Source organism: Macrotis lagotis, chromosome 1 (genome assembly GCF_037893015.1).
Source record: "Macrotis lagotis isolate mMagLag1 chromosome 1, bilby.v1.9.chrom.fasta, whole genome shotgun sequence".
NCBI classification, from domain to species: Eukaryota; Metazoa; Chordata; class Mammalia; order Peramelemorphia; family Peramelidae; genus Macrotis; species Macrotis lagotis.
Window position 1 is genome coordinate 244,816,466 of NC_133658.1, and position 16,531 is coordinate 244,832,996.

Consider the following 16,531-nt stretch of genomic DNA (forward strand, 5'->3'; position numbering starts at 1 on the left):
TTCCTTTTTATAGTGACCCAAGCCCAGCATGGTATAGATGACTCAATTATATGGAAAGTCCCTCAACTAATTTTTATACCTTTGGACCATTCGCTCTTGTCCAACCTGAGCATGTGAGCATCTTACGACCACTTAGGGGGAGACAACCCAAGACATGCCCCCCTCCTCACCCTCACCCCTGATAGTTGATGCATCATTCTTTTGGCCTGCAAAGCAAAATCTATCAATTAATGAGATACTGTACTTTGAATTGCCTGTTTAGAATGTTCAGTTTTCAAGCCCTATAAAAATAAGGCCCTGGAAGAAGGGAGCATATAAAATTGTGAAGAAGAGCTGAGGTCTACTTCCTTAGAAGGTCTATGAACCCTTTAATAAAGTGTCATTGGCTCAGAGTTCTGCCTCAGTCCCTTTTATTGTAGTTGTAAATTTTAATATCCACATTAGGTGCTATTATTATTCCCATTTCACATATGAGAAAACTGAGGCTAACAGAGATTAAGTGATGTGCCCAGGGTCATGTTACTAATAAATATAGAAGGCAAGATTTGAACTCAGATCTTTGGGATTCCAAGTCCTGCACTCTCTCCACTGTACCACAGAGAAGTAAACAGTCTAAAGTCTAAAGTCTAAAATAGTCAAGGCTGCCCCATACAATTAGTTCCCCAGCCCAGAAATGTCCTGAGACATCCAATGACAGGACCTAGTTCCACACAGGATTTCTTTTAAAGATAAGGAATCTACTCTTGTGGGAGGGGGGAACTTACATAGGGTTTCTAAACAGAGAAGATTCATGAAGTGAATTTGGCTTAAACTCAGCCTAATACAAGTATTTTCTTCATGGAGGGTAAGGTGTAGGATGTTTAGGACCAAATATGTTCCCAGAGCTAGGTGATAGAATCACTGAGGTCCTGGTTTCAAAGCCACCTCAGACAATGACTACCTGTGCTACCCTAGACAAGTTGCCTAAGCTCTATGAGTCTCTTTCTTCACCTAAAAGATGAGGGAGGATGAATCCAATGATGCCCAATGTCTCTCCAAGCTCTTTGATCCATGATCTATAATCTATAATCTAAATCTATATACAGACCTGGAAAAAGTCAGCTTCTGCCTGAAACCTAGGTCTAAAAGCCCATAATAGAAAATGAACTTTCTCATCAGACTTCACATAGCACTTTGTTTTGCAAATCTCTATTACATTTATCAGTAACAATTCTCCATTACAATTATCTGTGTCTTTTGTCTTGGTCTTCTCTAGTAGGCTGTAAGCATCATGAGGGTACTATCATGTATCATATAAATTTTGTATCATTTTCAGGTTTCTGGCAATATTTAATAGATGTTGATATCACCCATCTCCAAGAGGTGAAATAATATATTTCTGCAAGAGGATTTCTAATTATAAAAAATTCTTTTGAATAGAAATCTGCTTAGCCTTGGTAAAGAAAAACAGAGTTATTATAAACAGTGATTGAAAATGGTTGAAGTAGGGGAGGCTAGGTGGCACAGTGGATAAAGCACCGGCCCTGGAGTCAGGAGTACCTGGGTTCAAATCCGGTCTCAGACACTTAATAATTACCTAGCTGTGTGGCCTTGGGCAAGCCACTTAACCCCATTTGCCTTGCAAAAACCAAAACCAAAAAAAAGAAAAAGAAAAGAAAATGGTTGAAGTAGATAAAAATTGTTGTACCTAAAATACAAAAAATATTGTACCTAGATATTCATATTTCCCAGAATCTTGCTCTTATTGGATAGACCTTTGTTTAAACACAGTAAAAATAGATACATAATGATAGTAATTGATTTTTAAAAGGTATTGATAATATAGAAACATGATTTAATATATTTTCCTAAATTTTATAGGAAAATACATTTGACTGAATTATATGACATTTTTGTCCTTTCTCTGTTGTCCATGAAAGCCTAGCTGGTTTGTTAAGGTTATCATAAGTGCCTATTTGGTCCATTTTGACTAAATGATTTGTAGAGCAAATGGGGATAGAAAAATTAATCAAATCATAATTCTCTGTTGACCATAAGCCATTCATATAGAAGAATGCTGAAGCCAGCTCAAACTGACTGTTGAGAGCTGGTTATTAAATATTCAGTGTGAGCCTTTAACCCTCAGAATCTCGTTACAAATCAGGATTTGATTATTGTTGTTTTTAATTATCTAGACTTGGGAACTTGATGGAAAAATGTTAACAATGAAGATTAAACTTAATAATGTGTTCTACATTTTTGGAGAGGTTGTTAAACATTTGTCAGCATCACCTTCACTTTTTTTGTAGGATAATGATTTATACAAATAGAATTTCTTTCCTAAACTTCTGCTAAGGGGTTCATTTCATTCTTCATAAAAAGACAGTGAGCTGTGGCCTACACAGAATCAAAACCCACTTCCCTTTCTATATTAATTTAGTTTGATTCAAAACCAGTGACCGTGTGTTTTCTTTTACTCCACTTTCTCCAAATGAAACATATTCTATTAGACTCAGATCCATAAAAAGCTAATCCTCTATAATTCTTACAAGATAATAAAAGGTTAAAATTTTCAGATCCATGTAGCATCGTAGCCTTCACACTAGTTCACCATAAGAAATTATTTAATAAATAAAATCAATAAGGAGGTCTAGTCAACTCAGGAGCTTTGACCTGACATTAGCTAACCTTTAAATGTACCAAAGCCTCTTAGTTAAAAAAAGACACACTCCAAGACCTGACCTAAACTAAAAATTCCTAAAGATGTATCTACTCCAATGTACCCAGTAAGTTTGCTTGCTAGAAGGAAGGAGGTATGCACCTACCTGAAAATGTTTCCAAAAACAGGGTCTACTCTGTCATAAATAGGCTGAGTAATGGCTTCATTCAGATCTATTCTGGCAAGAGTCCTGGAGGCATAGATGCCATCTTTTAGACAGACAGCTTTCAAAGTCTGGTGGAAACCTTGATTTCCCTTGCTCCTCTAAATAGGAAAGTGAAAAACAAGATGGCATGAAACAGCAGTTATTAAACACTTGCCATGTCCCAAGCACAGTGTTAAATATAGTACATATAAATTTTCAGAATGAATTAAATGTTGTCTTAGAAAAAAAGACAAATACAACAATGTAAGTAGAAAGAATGGAAAATTGAAACTGAATGCTGCATAATTATAGTTACCAAACTTTCTCCTTTCTGTTCAATTAAAAAAATACTATTGATGTTTTATTTTTACATAAATTTTATTTTTTAATATATACCCTGACTCTCCTTTACCCAACTCTTTTCTTTGCAGAGGATGAAGATTATGGGTGTGAACTGTTGCAAATGCTGTCAGAATCAGTTGCTGTTTTGATCAGTTTTGCTGAATTTTTTCTATTTTATTCTTAGCTACAAAATACAGCTCATTAGATAAAAAGGACATAGAGGTATGTGGACATAGAGAAGATGGCATGTCATGTGAAGAACAGAAAAACAGCCAGTTTGACTGGATTGAAGAGTGTAGGCAGAATATGGAACAGATTGTAAAAGACTTAAAACTAAACAAAGGAAATTTATGTTCTAGAGGCAACAGGAAGCCAATTGAATGAATGAGTAGGTGAGTCACATGGTCAGATTTTTGTTTAAGGAAAATTTGTTTTGGCAAGTTCCCTGGGCTAGAGTGGTGAGAGATGAGTGGTAGGATGACTGTTTGAGAAGCTTTTACAATAATCTAGGTAAGAGTTGATGAGAGCCTGAACTAAAGTGTGAGTGAAAAGAAGGGGTCAGATGCAAGAAATGTGAGAACAATAGGATTTGGCAGCTGATATATGGGCAAAAGGAAAGTGAAGAGTCCAGAACAATGCCAAGATTGAGAATCTAGAGATTGGAAAGATGGTAGTGTTTTCAACAGAACTAGAGACCTTTGGGGAAAGGGAGATGTTTTGGGGAAGAGAGTAGTTCATTTTGGGACATGTTGATTAATATGTCTTCAGGACATCAAGTTTGAAGTATCCATAGGCAACTGGTAGTGAGAGACTAAAGCTCTTGGAGATATTGGGGAGAGATAGATAGATTGGATATATGTAATTATGGATGGATGGATGGATGGATGGATGGATGGATGGATGCATGGAGGCATTTAAACTCAAGGAAGCCAAAGACAGGGACAAGTCTCAGATATAAGAAAATACTTTATAGCAGCACTCTTCACTGTAGCAAAAAACTAGAAACCAAGTGAGTTCCAGTGATAGGAAAATGAACACATTGTGGTATGTGAATGGTATAAAATTTTACCGAATTGTAAGAAATGGCAAACATGAGGAATCCAGAGAAACACAAGAGAACTTATGTGAAGTGATGCAAAGTGAAGAAAGGAGAACAAAAAATCAATATACAGAACTACAATAACATACACAATATGTTACACTATATATAATATATTGTACAATACATATAATAATATACAACAACATAAGAATTAAAGGCAGCTGACCTATGCTCAAATGCAATAAATAATTTTGTTCTGGAAGTATGTCATGGTAGAAATAATAGGGCATAGAAGTTAGGAAAAAAACTTTGGGACCCATAAAGTTGTGGAATGGACTATTTACAGAAGCAATGTGCTCCCCATTATAGGAAGTTTTCAGGTGAGGGTATTGTAGAAGTGATTACTGGTAAGTTTATGGTCCCTTCCAAATCTCAGATTCTATTTAATTCTAATTTTCTTGAATTTTTAAGCAACAGAACTCTGGCTATTATATCATAGGATCTTGAATTGAAAGGGACCTTAAAGATAATTTAGACCAATTGAATAGTGTTGGAACCAGCTCAAACTGTCAAGAGTTGATTATTAAATGATCAGTACGAGCATTTACACCTCAGAAATGAGCAACCTTTACAAATAAGGGCTTAATTTATTGTTATTTTGATTTTCTAGATTTAAGAAAGTGATGGAGAAGGTATTAACAATTCAGGATGAACTTAGAAGGGAGTCCAAAAAAATTTTTTTGGCAAGCTGGTTGTTAAATATTTAGCAGCATACACCTACCCCAATTCCTTTATTTTACAGATGAGGAAAACTAAGACCCACGAGAGTCTCCATGTTCTACAAAATGTTTTCTATTCATTCACTTCATTTTTCCTTTACTCCTTTGTTTTTCTCTTTTCATCTCCAACATCTGATAGACCATATTGCTGGGACAAGTCCCAATCTCTCTTAATCACTCTGCTCTTAGCTCATGCTCATCTGCATACTTAAACTATTTGTTGGCAAAAATGTATAGTTAGTATCCACTGTGCAAACCATTTGATTCAGCAATATCATTACTAGATCTATATCCCAAAAGTCTAGATCATAAATTGTTAAATAAAATAAGATCACTTTAAAAAGGAGGGTTAAGTACACACAAAAATAAAAATTTTGTAGTGGTAAAGAAATGGAAATTGAGAAGATGCCCATCAGTTGGGGAATGGCTGAACAAATTATGGTATATGAATGTGATATAATTCTATTGTTCTATAAGAAATCATGAGTGACTGGAGTTCAGAAAAGCCTGGAAAGTCTTTCATGAACCATTGCTGAGTGAGGTAAGCAGAACCAGGAGAACACTGTAAACATTAACAGCAACATTGTGAGATGATAAACCATGATGAAAGCAGCTCCTCTCAGCAGTTGAATGATCAAAGACAATCCTAAGGGACCTGTTCCTGAAAATGCTATCCACATCCATACAAAAATCTATGGAATCTAAACACAGAGTAAGGCACACTATGTTCACTTTTAAAAACTTCTTTGATTTTTTTCTTTCTTATGGTTTTTTGTTCCCTTTAGTTCTAATTCTTCTTTCACAACATGACTAATACGGAAATATGTTAAACATGATTGTACATGTACAACCTCTATTGGATTGTTCACTGCCTTTGGAAGGGGGGGGGAATAAGGAAGGTTGGTTGGAAAAATGGGAAACTAAAAAACTTGTAAAAAGATGAATGTTGAAAATTTTTGCATGTCATTGAAAAAAATTAAAATTTTAAAAATAAAATAGAGGCAATTTTCTGAAAAGGTATACGAATACAGGTCATTTCATGAAACCTTATGGTTGATAAGAATCTGAGGTTAGATTCAAACTTCCATCCTCCTGACTTCAAGGCCAGTGTTTTATCCACTGTGCCATCTAGCTGCATCAAAATATATACCATAGGGGCGACTAGGTGGCATAGTGGATAAAGCACCGGCGTTGGAGTCAGGAGTACCTGGGGTTCAAATCCGGTCTCAGACACTTAATAATTACCTAGCTGTGTGGCCTTGGGCAAGCCACTTAACCCCATTTGCCTTGCAAAAACATATATATATATATATACACACACACCATAATTTAGAGAATTACCTTCATCTTATCCATCTCATTGATACACAACCTCCTAGTCCATTTCTTTTACACAGACTATTTATTCACACTCTTTCTCCTATCTTTCTCCTTTCCTTTCAATTAAAAAATATTATTGATGTTTTATTTTTACATAAATTTTATTTTTTAATATATACCCTGACTCTCCTTTACCCAAAAAAACCATAAAAAGAGGAAAAAAGAGAAAGAAGTCAATTTGGCAAAACCAGTCAACACATCAAAATCATCTGAGAGATTATGTAATATTCTAAACCTATAGTCTCCCACTTTTACAAAGTGATAATGGTCTGTTTTCCTAATTCTTTTCCAGAGCGAATCTTGACCATTATGATTACATAGTTCATTTTTGTTTTGGTGGTTAGGAGTTTTTTATTCTTTCATCTACAGTATTATAATTACTGTTTATACTGTTTTCCTGAATCTGTTTATTTTGCTTTGCATATAAGCTTTCCCATACTTCTCTGAATTCTTCATATACATCGTTATATACATTGTAAATGTTGCATTTTTGAGTTGTTTTCATTTGTGTTCAACTCTTCATTATCCATTTTGGGAAAATACTAGAGTGGATTGCCATTTCTTTCTCCAGTTGATTTTATGGATGAGGAAACTGAGGAAACAGAATTAAGTGACTAGCCCAGGGTCACATTGTAAGCGTCTGAGTCAGTTTGGAACTCAGACCTAAAACTCTATCTGCTGCACCACCAAGTAATACCCTATTCTATTGGGTTTGGATACTTTTATACCTTTCTTTCCTTTCCTCATTTTCTATCTATCCTTATTCTCATTTTCCTTCTCATTTCTGTTCATTTTTCCCTAAAGCCTCTACCTCCTCAGCCATCCTAGCTAGTGAAGACTCAGAAAAGAAAGCTCTCAGTCTTAAAGTCCTTGATATTGTCCAATGTTTCATATGATTTTATTAGTGGAAATGATAATAGAGAAGATGCATTACCAACTTTGCCTTTTTACTGGCTATCTTCCATTCCTGGGATATTGTCCCTCCTCATCTTCACTTTCTGTTGCCTTGGCTTCCTTCCAGATCCAGTGTGTTTCCTTTTCTCAGTCCCACCCCCACCCCAGCCCAACTTGACAATGTCTTCCATCTGAAATTACCTCACATTTACAATATTAGTATTTATCCACACTATGGTTGTTGTTATGTTGCCTCCTTCATTAGACTTTAAGCTCCTGAGGACACAGTCTAGGTGTTGTTTTCCTTTGTGACTCAGAACTAAGGACATTGCTTTCTAAATGCTTGTTGTCTTGACTGTTTTTGCCATAAAGCTTGAGGACACTATCTGGCTTAAAGCTATAACATATGTAGTTTCATGTGAATTCCCTGAGAGGAGGGATTGTCTTGACTTTTCTGTTGGTATCATAATTTTTCTTCATTCATTCATTTATTCTCTTATTCATGTCCCATCCTCCAATTTATTCTTCAATTTCTCCTCCATCTCTCTTCTTCCAAGAAAAGTCTATTTGTTAACATATGAGTAAGTCTCTATATAACTAAGTCTAAAAGCTGACCTAAATTTCAAAAACATTCTACCAAAAAGGGGGAAAAAAGGAAAGCTACAAATTGATCTTCCTGCTTTCAGCTGACCTTATGTTTTCAATTCAATGAAAGGAGGGATGGGAACTTTGAGAGGGATGAACTTCCAAACTGCTTCTTGCCAGCCATGTGTAACTCAACAACCTTGCACCTTTTGAAGCGATGAAGCATCCTCTTGTTGGTCATTGAGCAAGAAAAGAAGATGATTGAGGTGGACCTTCAAAGAAGTAACTTTGTCTATGCTGCTTCTCTTTTCAACTGCTGAGCATCTGAGTCCCCTTTGGCCTCTTGCTGGAAAGGTGGGGACAAAAAGACTGCTGCCCTTCTTTCTTCCTTCCCCACCAGCAGCTTATACTTAAACCCTATCTGCCTTTTATGCTTTGTGAACTCCCTTTCCTAAGTAGACCACACATGATTATTGAGAAGCATGTTCAAGCTTATAAGTAACCTCATGAGTTTAAGAAATTCAAAACCTCTAAGTCCTTTGGGAAAAAACTGTCTGAATGCAAGGGGGTGATTCTTAACTAGAGAAAATGGTCACCAGTGGGGAGTTGTTTAGTTACACAGCACAGAGTTGATGGGCAATGGTAGAATGCCATTCAGTAGTTCCACAAATTGCTTCACATTCCAATGCTAATAACAACCTCCTAGAAGAATGTGACAGGAGTTATAAATTATCAATTACAGAAGTCTTGTCAATGTGGACTGTGAGTCTTTTGACATCTTTTGTGCACAGGATATCTGTCCCTTATCTGAGTCATACTGTATCTTGTGTCTTTCTCCTCACTCTTTTGGGAAAACCCTAGATATAAATCTCAACTTAAGTCTTAAGTAAATTTTCCCCTGGATGGCAAAATGGGATGCTTAACAAGTCAAAGAGTATGAGAAAAAGGAGCCCAATTCTTCTCTCTAGAGGTCAACAGTGCATGGCTTCATAGCAGGGGAAAAAACCCTTAGTGGAGTAAAGAGAGCCACCAGACTTCTCTGGTCCTAGCAGTTGGCTCTACAATGATAGATTTAGAAAGGGCTGTTGACAGGTTATATAGAAATTGCCCCCCTAAAAAATAGTAATATTCCTCTACATGCTAATTTCTGTATCTGTTGAAAGGAGAAAGAGAATGAGTAAATGGAGTGTTTAGCAAGTATGAATGTCAAAATAACTTTTTTCTCATTAAGGAAAAAAAAAGTCTGTCATGGGAAATGAGAGGAACAGAATATGATTGCTATTTATCCCCCATCTCTTTTCAGATAGTCACAGGGGCTTATTATAGTCAAGTCATGCATAAGAAAAAAGGAAATTTATTCCTCTCCATAAAATTTGGAGCAAGAAAAAGTCCTGGAGCATCAGAAAAAATGGAATATCGACCTTATTTGACAAGGATTACCAGAAAACTGGAGAGCAAAATGGCAGAAATTTGGTTTAGATCAGAGGTTCTTCACCTTGTTTGCATCATGGAGCCTATAAGGTAGTCTACTGGTCTTTGAATTCTTTTTCAGAATAAAGTCTATAAATGCATAAAATAAAATATGTAGGATTATGAAGAAACCCAATTATATTGAAATGACGTAATCAAAATATTATGAAGATAAGTTCATGGAAAAGTTAAGATTGCCTGCTTTAGACTAATTGCTAACAGACAAACTGATACACATCACAATAAGTTCCAAAGGAAACATGATCTAAGCAGCAAAGATTATGCCACAGGAAATCAAGAAGAGAAATAGATCAGGACTCTTTTATAACTATGACAAAGGGATGAATTCTTAAGAAATAGAGGAATACAGATGATTAGAAAAAAATAGATCATTTCAAATATAAGAAACTGAAAAACTTTTGCACAAAAAAAATTAATCCAACTAGGAGAAGAAGAAAAAAGGTCAACCAGGGAAGGTATTTGTATCAAAATCTCTGATCAAGGTCTGACATCCAAGATGAAAAAACAAATAATAGTAAAATAAAAGATCAAAAACCATTCCTCAATAGCTAAATGATCAACAACTATGTATAATTTTCAAGAGACTTACAATTAAAGACCAAATAAGAGAATACTTCCAAATGACTAATAATAAAATAAATGCAAATCAAAACAAATATGAGGCTTTACCTCCCTCAAAGCAAAATGGTAAAGATGCCAAAGGATGTAAATAGTCAATCTTGGAAGGCTTGTGGAAAGACTGAGAATGGTAATGCTTCTTAGTGAAGTTATGAATTGGTCTAAACATTCTGGAACCAATTTGGAATTACGCAAATAAAATGAGTAAAACATCCATACCCTTTGATAAAGAAATACCACAGTGAGGCACAAACCCCAAGGACGTCAGGGATAGAACAAAAGGCCCCATATACACCAAAATATTTATAACAGTATTTTTTATTGTAGCAAAGAACTAAAAACAAAGTAGATGCTCATCAATTGAAAAAACCAAACAAGTTGTGGTCCACAAATATAGAGAAATATTAGGAAGAGAAGATGAAAGAAAATGAAGAAAAAAGATGAAGAAAAATGAATATGATGATCACAGAAAAGTATGGGAAACCTATGAATTGTTATAAAGTGAAGTAAATAGAACTAGGAAAATAATATATACAACTATAATGTTATTTCTGTTTTTTGTTTTTTAGGTTTTTGCAAGGCAAGGTTAAGTGGCTTGCCCAAGGCCACACAGCTAAGGTAATCATTAAGTGTCTGAGACTGGAATTGAACCCAGGTACTCCTGACTCCAGGGCTGGTGCTTTATCCATTGTGCCACCTAGCCACCCCTATAATGTTATTTCTAAATAGAAAGGAAAGGAAAGGAAAATAAATGAAACCAAATGCTGTAAAATTATAATTACTAAGAAGTCTAATGAGAAGGTACCTTCCCCATTTCTTTGCAGAAGTGGGAAACTATGGATGTACAACACTGTAGAGAATATCAGACTCTTCTCATATCATTTTGGTTGAACTGTTGTTTTTCTCCTTTTTTTCAAATTTGTTACAAGGGATGACTCTTCCAAAGGGGAAAGAGGGATATATGGAAGAAAGTAAGTGATATAAAAAATAAGGTATAAATAAAAATTTATTTTAAAAAATACTAGTGTTAAAAAGGCAATTTTTTCACAAATACTTTTAACTATATAATTTATAACTATAGAAGTGCAAGGTAATAAATGAATAAAACATAAGTTAAAACTTTCTTCTTTAGGAAGATCAGAGTTAGAATTAACAGCAAAAGAAAAGATGTGAAAAGAGAGAGGTGGTATTCAACTTGTACCTAGGTGTTTGTATTTGTTTTTGAAATTCAACAATTGTTCTCTATTGTATTCTGATATATTTGCTATGGCACTGTTACTAATTAGTGAGTGGGTAAATAATTTATTCTATTCCTTTAATGGAAAGTTCTTTTTCATAGTGGAATCATAATTTGTGCTAGAGGCAGTTTGTTGTAATTAAACTAGTCCTAACCTTTGAAACATGACAGCTGTGTTCACAGTCCAGATCTGATATTTATTAACCATAGAAGATGTCTGAGGCTCTTTACCTCATCCATAAAATAAAGATTATAATACTTGCATTATCTAATGGAGCTATCATGAGTACAATTACCTTATAAACCTTAATATGTATTATGATTGTTATTCACCTATCTGGTGTCTCATTGGTAGTCTCCTTTGCTAAATTAGCATCCATATTTCACTCTACACTCACAATATCCATAAGACCTAGTCCCAGGCCTTCTTCTCTTCCTTCTCTGTAACTCTCATTTGGTGATATCATCTGCTGCAAAGGGTCAAATTATCATCTCTCTCTCTATGTAGATGATAATCGATATAGATAAATCTATTTATTTAGCCCTAATTTACTTTAAGCCCTTCTGCCCAATCACCAACTGCCCATTAAACATTTCCACCTGGCAGTTCCACAAGTAGCTCAAACTCACCATTTCCTAAATAGAACTCACCTACCTCAATGCTTTACACTTAATAAATATTTGCTCAGGGATGGCTTGGTGGCGCAGTGGATAAAGCACCAGCCCTAGAGTCAGGAGGACCTGGGTTCAAATCCACTGTCAGACACTTAGTGATTACCTAGTTGTGTGGCCTTGGGCAAGCCACTTAACCCCATATGCTTTGCAAAAAAAAAAACAAACAAAAAAACCCTTAATAAATAAATAAATATTTGTTCAACTATATGCAATCCATGCTAATTAAACTAATAATTGTTTGACCTCAGGGCCTAAATCCAGGAAACAACCATTCTCTTAGTAATAAATTCCTGAAATTGAGGACAGATCTTTTAGGGAGGAAGGATAAAGGAAGAGAACAAGCAAATATTTAATCTCCAAAATGGGCCAGTCCTTGTGCTAAATGCTTTTAAAGAGATATATTATTTCATTTAATCCTCAAAATAACCTTGTGAGGTAGGTGCTATTATTAGCTCCATTTTACAGTTGAGGAAACTGAGGCCTACAGCAGTTAAGTGACTTGACCAGGGTTACCCAACTAGTAAATGTCTGAGGTCACATTTGAATTTATATCTTCCTGATTCTACTGTATCTCCACTCCTTCTACTGTGCCACCTAGCTGCACCAAGAAGGAAGTAGTCTGGAAAACCAGACCCGTTAAGTTTCAGCAAGTATCACACTTTATACCGTTAAGTTGGCAGATTCAACACAACTCAAAGGAGGATCAAAGTGACCTTCTTCCAAGGGAGTACCTAGAATACATGCTGATAGGCAAATAGGATTTCTTCACCCCAAATTTTAATAACATCATGATTATTCTCTGGAAGATAGGGAAAAAGAAGTGTCACTCACTGTTAGACATCCACTGAGAATTCTTCGGTAGGAAGCCCTTGCATCTCTCACTCCTTCCTGCAAAGGCTCTTCAATCTGGGTAAAGCACTGGTCCACATCCTTCTCCAGTAACTGTATTCTCTCTTCCACAAATCTCCGGAGGCTACTCAAGTGAAAGTATTCATTCTGGACAGCAGAGATCACAAGAGATGTTACCCCCACAGCCCCAAGGGAAATCAACAGAAGTCTCCTATCCAGGGCATCCCCTCCTGGCTAATTAACAAAGCCATGATGGGGTCCAGAGTCTTAGGAAAAATTAGGATAACCAATATTTGGGAACCTTTTCCTTTTACATGCTGTCCCCTGACCCTAGACTTCAAAGGCTCTCATCACCCCATAATGTTTATCTGAGCACCTTGCTCCCTAAACTGGTTCTAGTCCACCAAGACCTGAAGGTCTAACACCATGGGGCCCTTTCCAAAGGCTTCCAATCCCCTGCCACCACAGTCCCTGCCTGTTGACACCTTCCCCTCCCCAGTTCCTCTTATTATTTGAGGAGTTAGGGGAACCCAGGCTATACCCAATTAGGGAGAAATGTGGTCCCCACCCCAATTCATCCCCTCAACTACATTTGTCCTGGTCATCAATTTTCCTAACTACAGACCTTCTACTCATCAGTTAATCGCAAAAAGATCTTGTAATTTTATTGGACTACAAATTCAACATGAGTTTACAATGTGATGTGATAGCCAAAAAAACTAATAGATCTTAGAAGACATTGAATCACATAATAAACTCATGGTGAACACAATGAGAATAGTGATTATTCTCTTGTACTCTCTGTCCTGGTCAGAACTTTTTGTTCAGTTCTGTATGGCACATTTTAGGAAGGATGTTGATCATCTGAGAAGGATGACCAAGATCATGTCATAGAAGATGAAGGGACTCAGAGTTTGTACCATTTAAGGGTCTCAAGAAAGAACTAGGATATTCCAGTTTGTAGGAGAGAAGATTTAGGGAACATGATTGGCTGTGTTCAAGCCTTTGAAAGGTCATCACCCAAAAGATAGATTGATTTTGTTCTGCTTAGACCTAGAGGGCAGGACCAGAAGTGGGGGTAGTAGCTACAAGAGGCAAACTGAAACATGTCAGGAAAAACCTTTGAATAATTCAAGAAGGAGTGGAAGAGGATGGGCTCCCTCTCATTGGAATTCTAAAAGCAAGGACCAGCTGATAATTTGCTAGATATATTAAAGAGTTATTGTTCCATTCATTTTACAAATGAAGAAACTGAGTCCAGAATGATAAAATGACCTTCTCAGGATCACACAGCTAATAAGTGTCTGAGAAAGAATTAGATTTCAGGTCTTCTTTGCTCTAAGTCCCACTTACCTTATAACAAAGTAGTTCAATTAAGTAAAATAAATCAGTACATTGATCTTGACTGACAATGGATGCCTCTTTTTCCACTGCCTCTCCATTAAGAAAAGGTAATTGTACTTAACCATCAGTCTTTGCTTGGTTTTTTCATTTTTTGTTAAATGAGGGAGTTGGACCAGGTGATCTCTAAGATCTCTCCCATTCTAAAGTTCAATGGTTCTACATACAAGACCCTAAGCATATAGAAATGGAAAAGAGAATGAGTTCTTAGTGCTCAAAAGAAAACAGTGAATAATTGGGAAGGGGCACTGTAATTTAAAAATCATTTATTGCCTAAACTCTCAATTTATCTGAGTTAGGTATTGCATTTTTTAATTAACCTTGCACAATTTTAGGGTTTTTCCAGATCTAAAAATAAATGACAAGATTCCCTTTCTAAACTTTTCAATAAAGGGTTGAGACCAATCATCCAAATCTAAGGCCAAGAAATTTTTGGAAAACTTATGGTTCACGTCAATCAGATGGCTACCCTAAAAGCTACATGGAACACTCATCTCCTTACCTTACCTCCTTACTATCACCACTTCTAACCTTCTACTTCTAATCACTCATTGTCTAGCAAGAAGATTAGAAATATGCCCTGGAACTTGGCTGCACTTCAAAATTAGGAGAGAATGGCATGCTATGCAGACCTTTCCCCATTTGTTTTGTGAGATACTTTCCCTTGTATTTGTAAAAATAAACCAGCCATGCAGGGGACCACAACTTCATGGTTTTCCAAAAATGTTTCCAAAAGCAATCTATTGCTGGTTGGAAAACCTGATTTCATCCCAAATGAAAATTTTTCCCAGAAAAAAAAGTTCAAATGTTCTTCCAGAAGCTACAGAGAACCAAGGGTAGATATAGAACATGCCCTTTCCCAAGGATTTCCCCTCCCCACAATTTATATTCAAAATAAAGATCACAAGAACTGAGGCAAAAAAAAAAAACACCAAAAGACTTAGTGCAGATTAAAGTTATTTAGGCTTAAAACTTCACTAAGGTTTTTGGAAAAATCCTGTACATTTTGCTATTTACTAAGCTATAAATCATGATTCATAGAATGTCAGTATACAAAGGGGCCTCATGGGTCATCTAACTCAATAATTATCTGAAGTATGAATTTTCTCTACTATGTTCCCAGCAAGTGGTCATCCAGTCTCTGCTTGAACACTCTGGTGACAGACAGCTTCCCTATATTGAGATGACATTTATCTCTCTGTGAGAGAAGACAAGCCCTTCTTATACAGGATAACTCTTCAAATATTTGTTGTTTTACCTATCTTGTCTAAATTCAATCTGTGATGTGGATGGGGGATGGGGGCAGATAGAAGATATGGATTTCCCCTTATGTGTTCCTCATGTTCACCTGTCTCTCTCTACACCAGTTTAAAAAAGTGAATATTTTACTAAACTGCAGAGTACATCTGCTTAGTTATTGTCACTTTTTATTGCCAGCTATGAGAGCTTGAACAAGTCATTTCAACCTCATGGACTAAATGTCATTATCAAATAAGGTACTCTTCTCCAGGCAATTCTCCAAAAGACTATGTTACAGGGAAGATAGCAGTCTGCACTGGTAGGAGGAAATTTCTCATCAGAAGTATTCCCAAACCAATTAATTCAAAGGTCAATTTTTACTGGACATAGACCCACATCTCACACACTACCAAAATAAGGTCAAAATGGGTATAGGATTTAGACATTTAAATATGAACAAGCAATTTTCAAAGGAAGAAATTAAAGCTATATAAAATAATATATATATAATGATAAAATGCTTCAAATCATTACTGGTTAGAGAATTGCATATTAAAACAACTATGAGGTACCTCTTCAAAACTATCAGATTGTCTAAGATGACAAAAAGGGAAAACGATCAATGTTGGAGAGGTTATGGGAGGATTGGGACATTGGTGGGGTTGTGAATTAATCCAATTATTCTGGAGACAATATGGAACCATGCCCAGAGAGAGAAATAAAACTGATCATACCCTTTAATTCCACAATTCCAATACTAGATCTATATCCAGAAAAAATCATAAGAAATGGGAAAAGTTCCACATGTTCCAAAATATTCATAGTGGCTCTTTTTGCAGTGACAAAGAACAGAAAATTGAGGGGATGCCTATCAACTGGGGAATGACTGAACAAATTATGGTATATGAAGATAATTGTTCTTATAGAACTATTGTTTTATAAGAAACCATGAATAGTCAGACCCTAGAGATGCATAGAAAGAATTACAGGAACTGATGCTGAGCAAAGGAAGCAGAACCAAAAGAACCTTGTACACATTAACAACATTGTGAGTTGATCATCTTTGATGGATGTAGTTCCTCTCAGCAGTTCAGAGAACTTGGACAAACCTGTTATGGACATCATCCACATCCAGATGAAGAAAACAAAACAAAAA

At 35.9% G+C, this 16,531-nt stretch overlaps 1 protein-coding gene across 2 annotated transcripts in view; it reads right to left on the minus strand.

The window, feature by feature from the left end:
- The window catches only part of LOC141504764 (KAT8 regulatory NSL complex subunit 3), a 160,515-nt gene that overhangs the window by 27,374 nt on the left and 116,610 nt on the right, over nt 1-16,531 (minus strand). For both annotated transcript variants that reach the window (XM_074210029.1, XM_074210030.1), the window contains exons 13-14: nt 12,718-12,882; nt 2,805-2,962 (exon numbers count right to left, since the gene is read on the minus strand). In XM_074210029.1, coding sequence (XP_074066130.1) covers nt 2,805-2,962; nt 12,718-12,882 — 323 coding nt within the window. The remainder of the gene's footprint in view (nt 1-2,804; nt 2,963-12,717; nt 12,883-16,531) is intronic.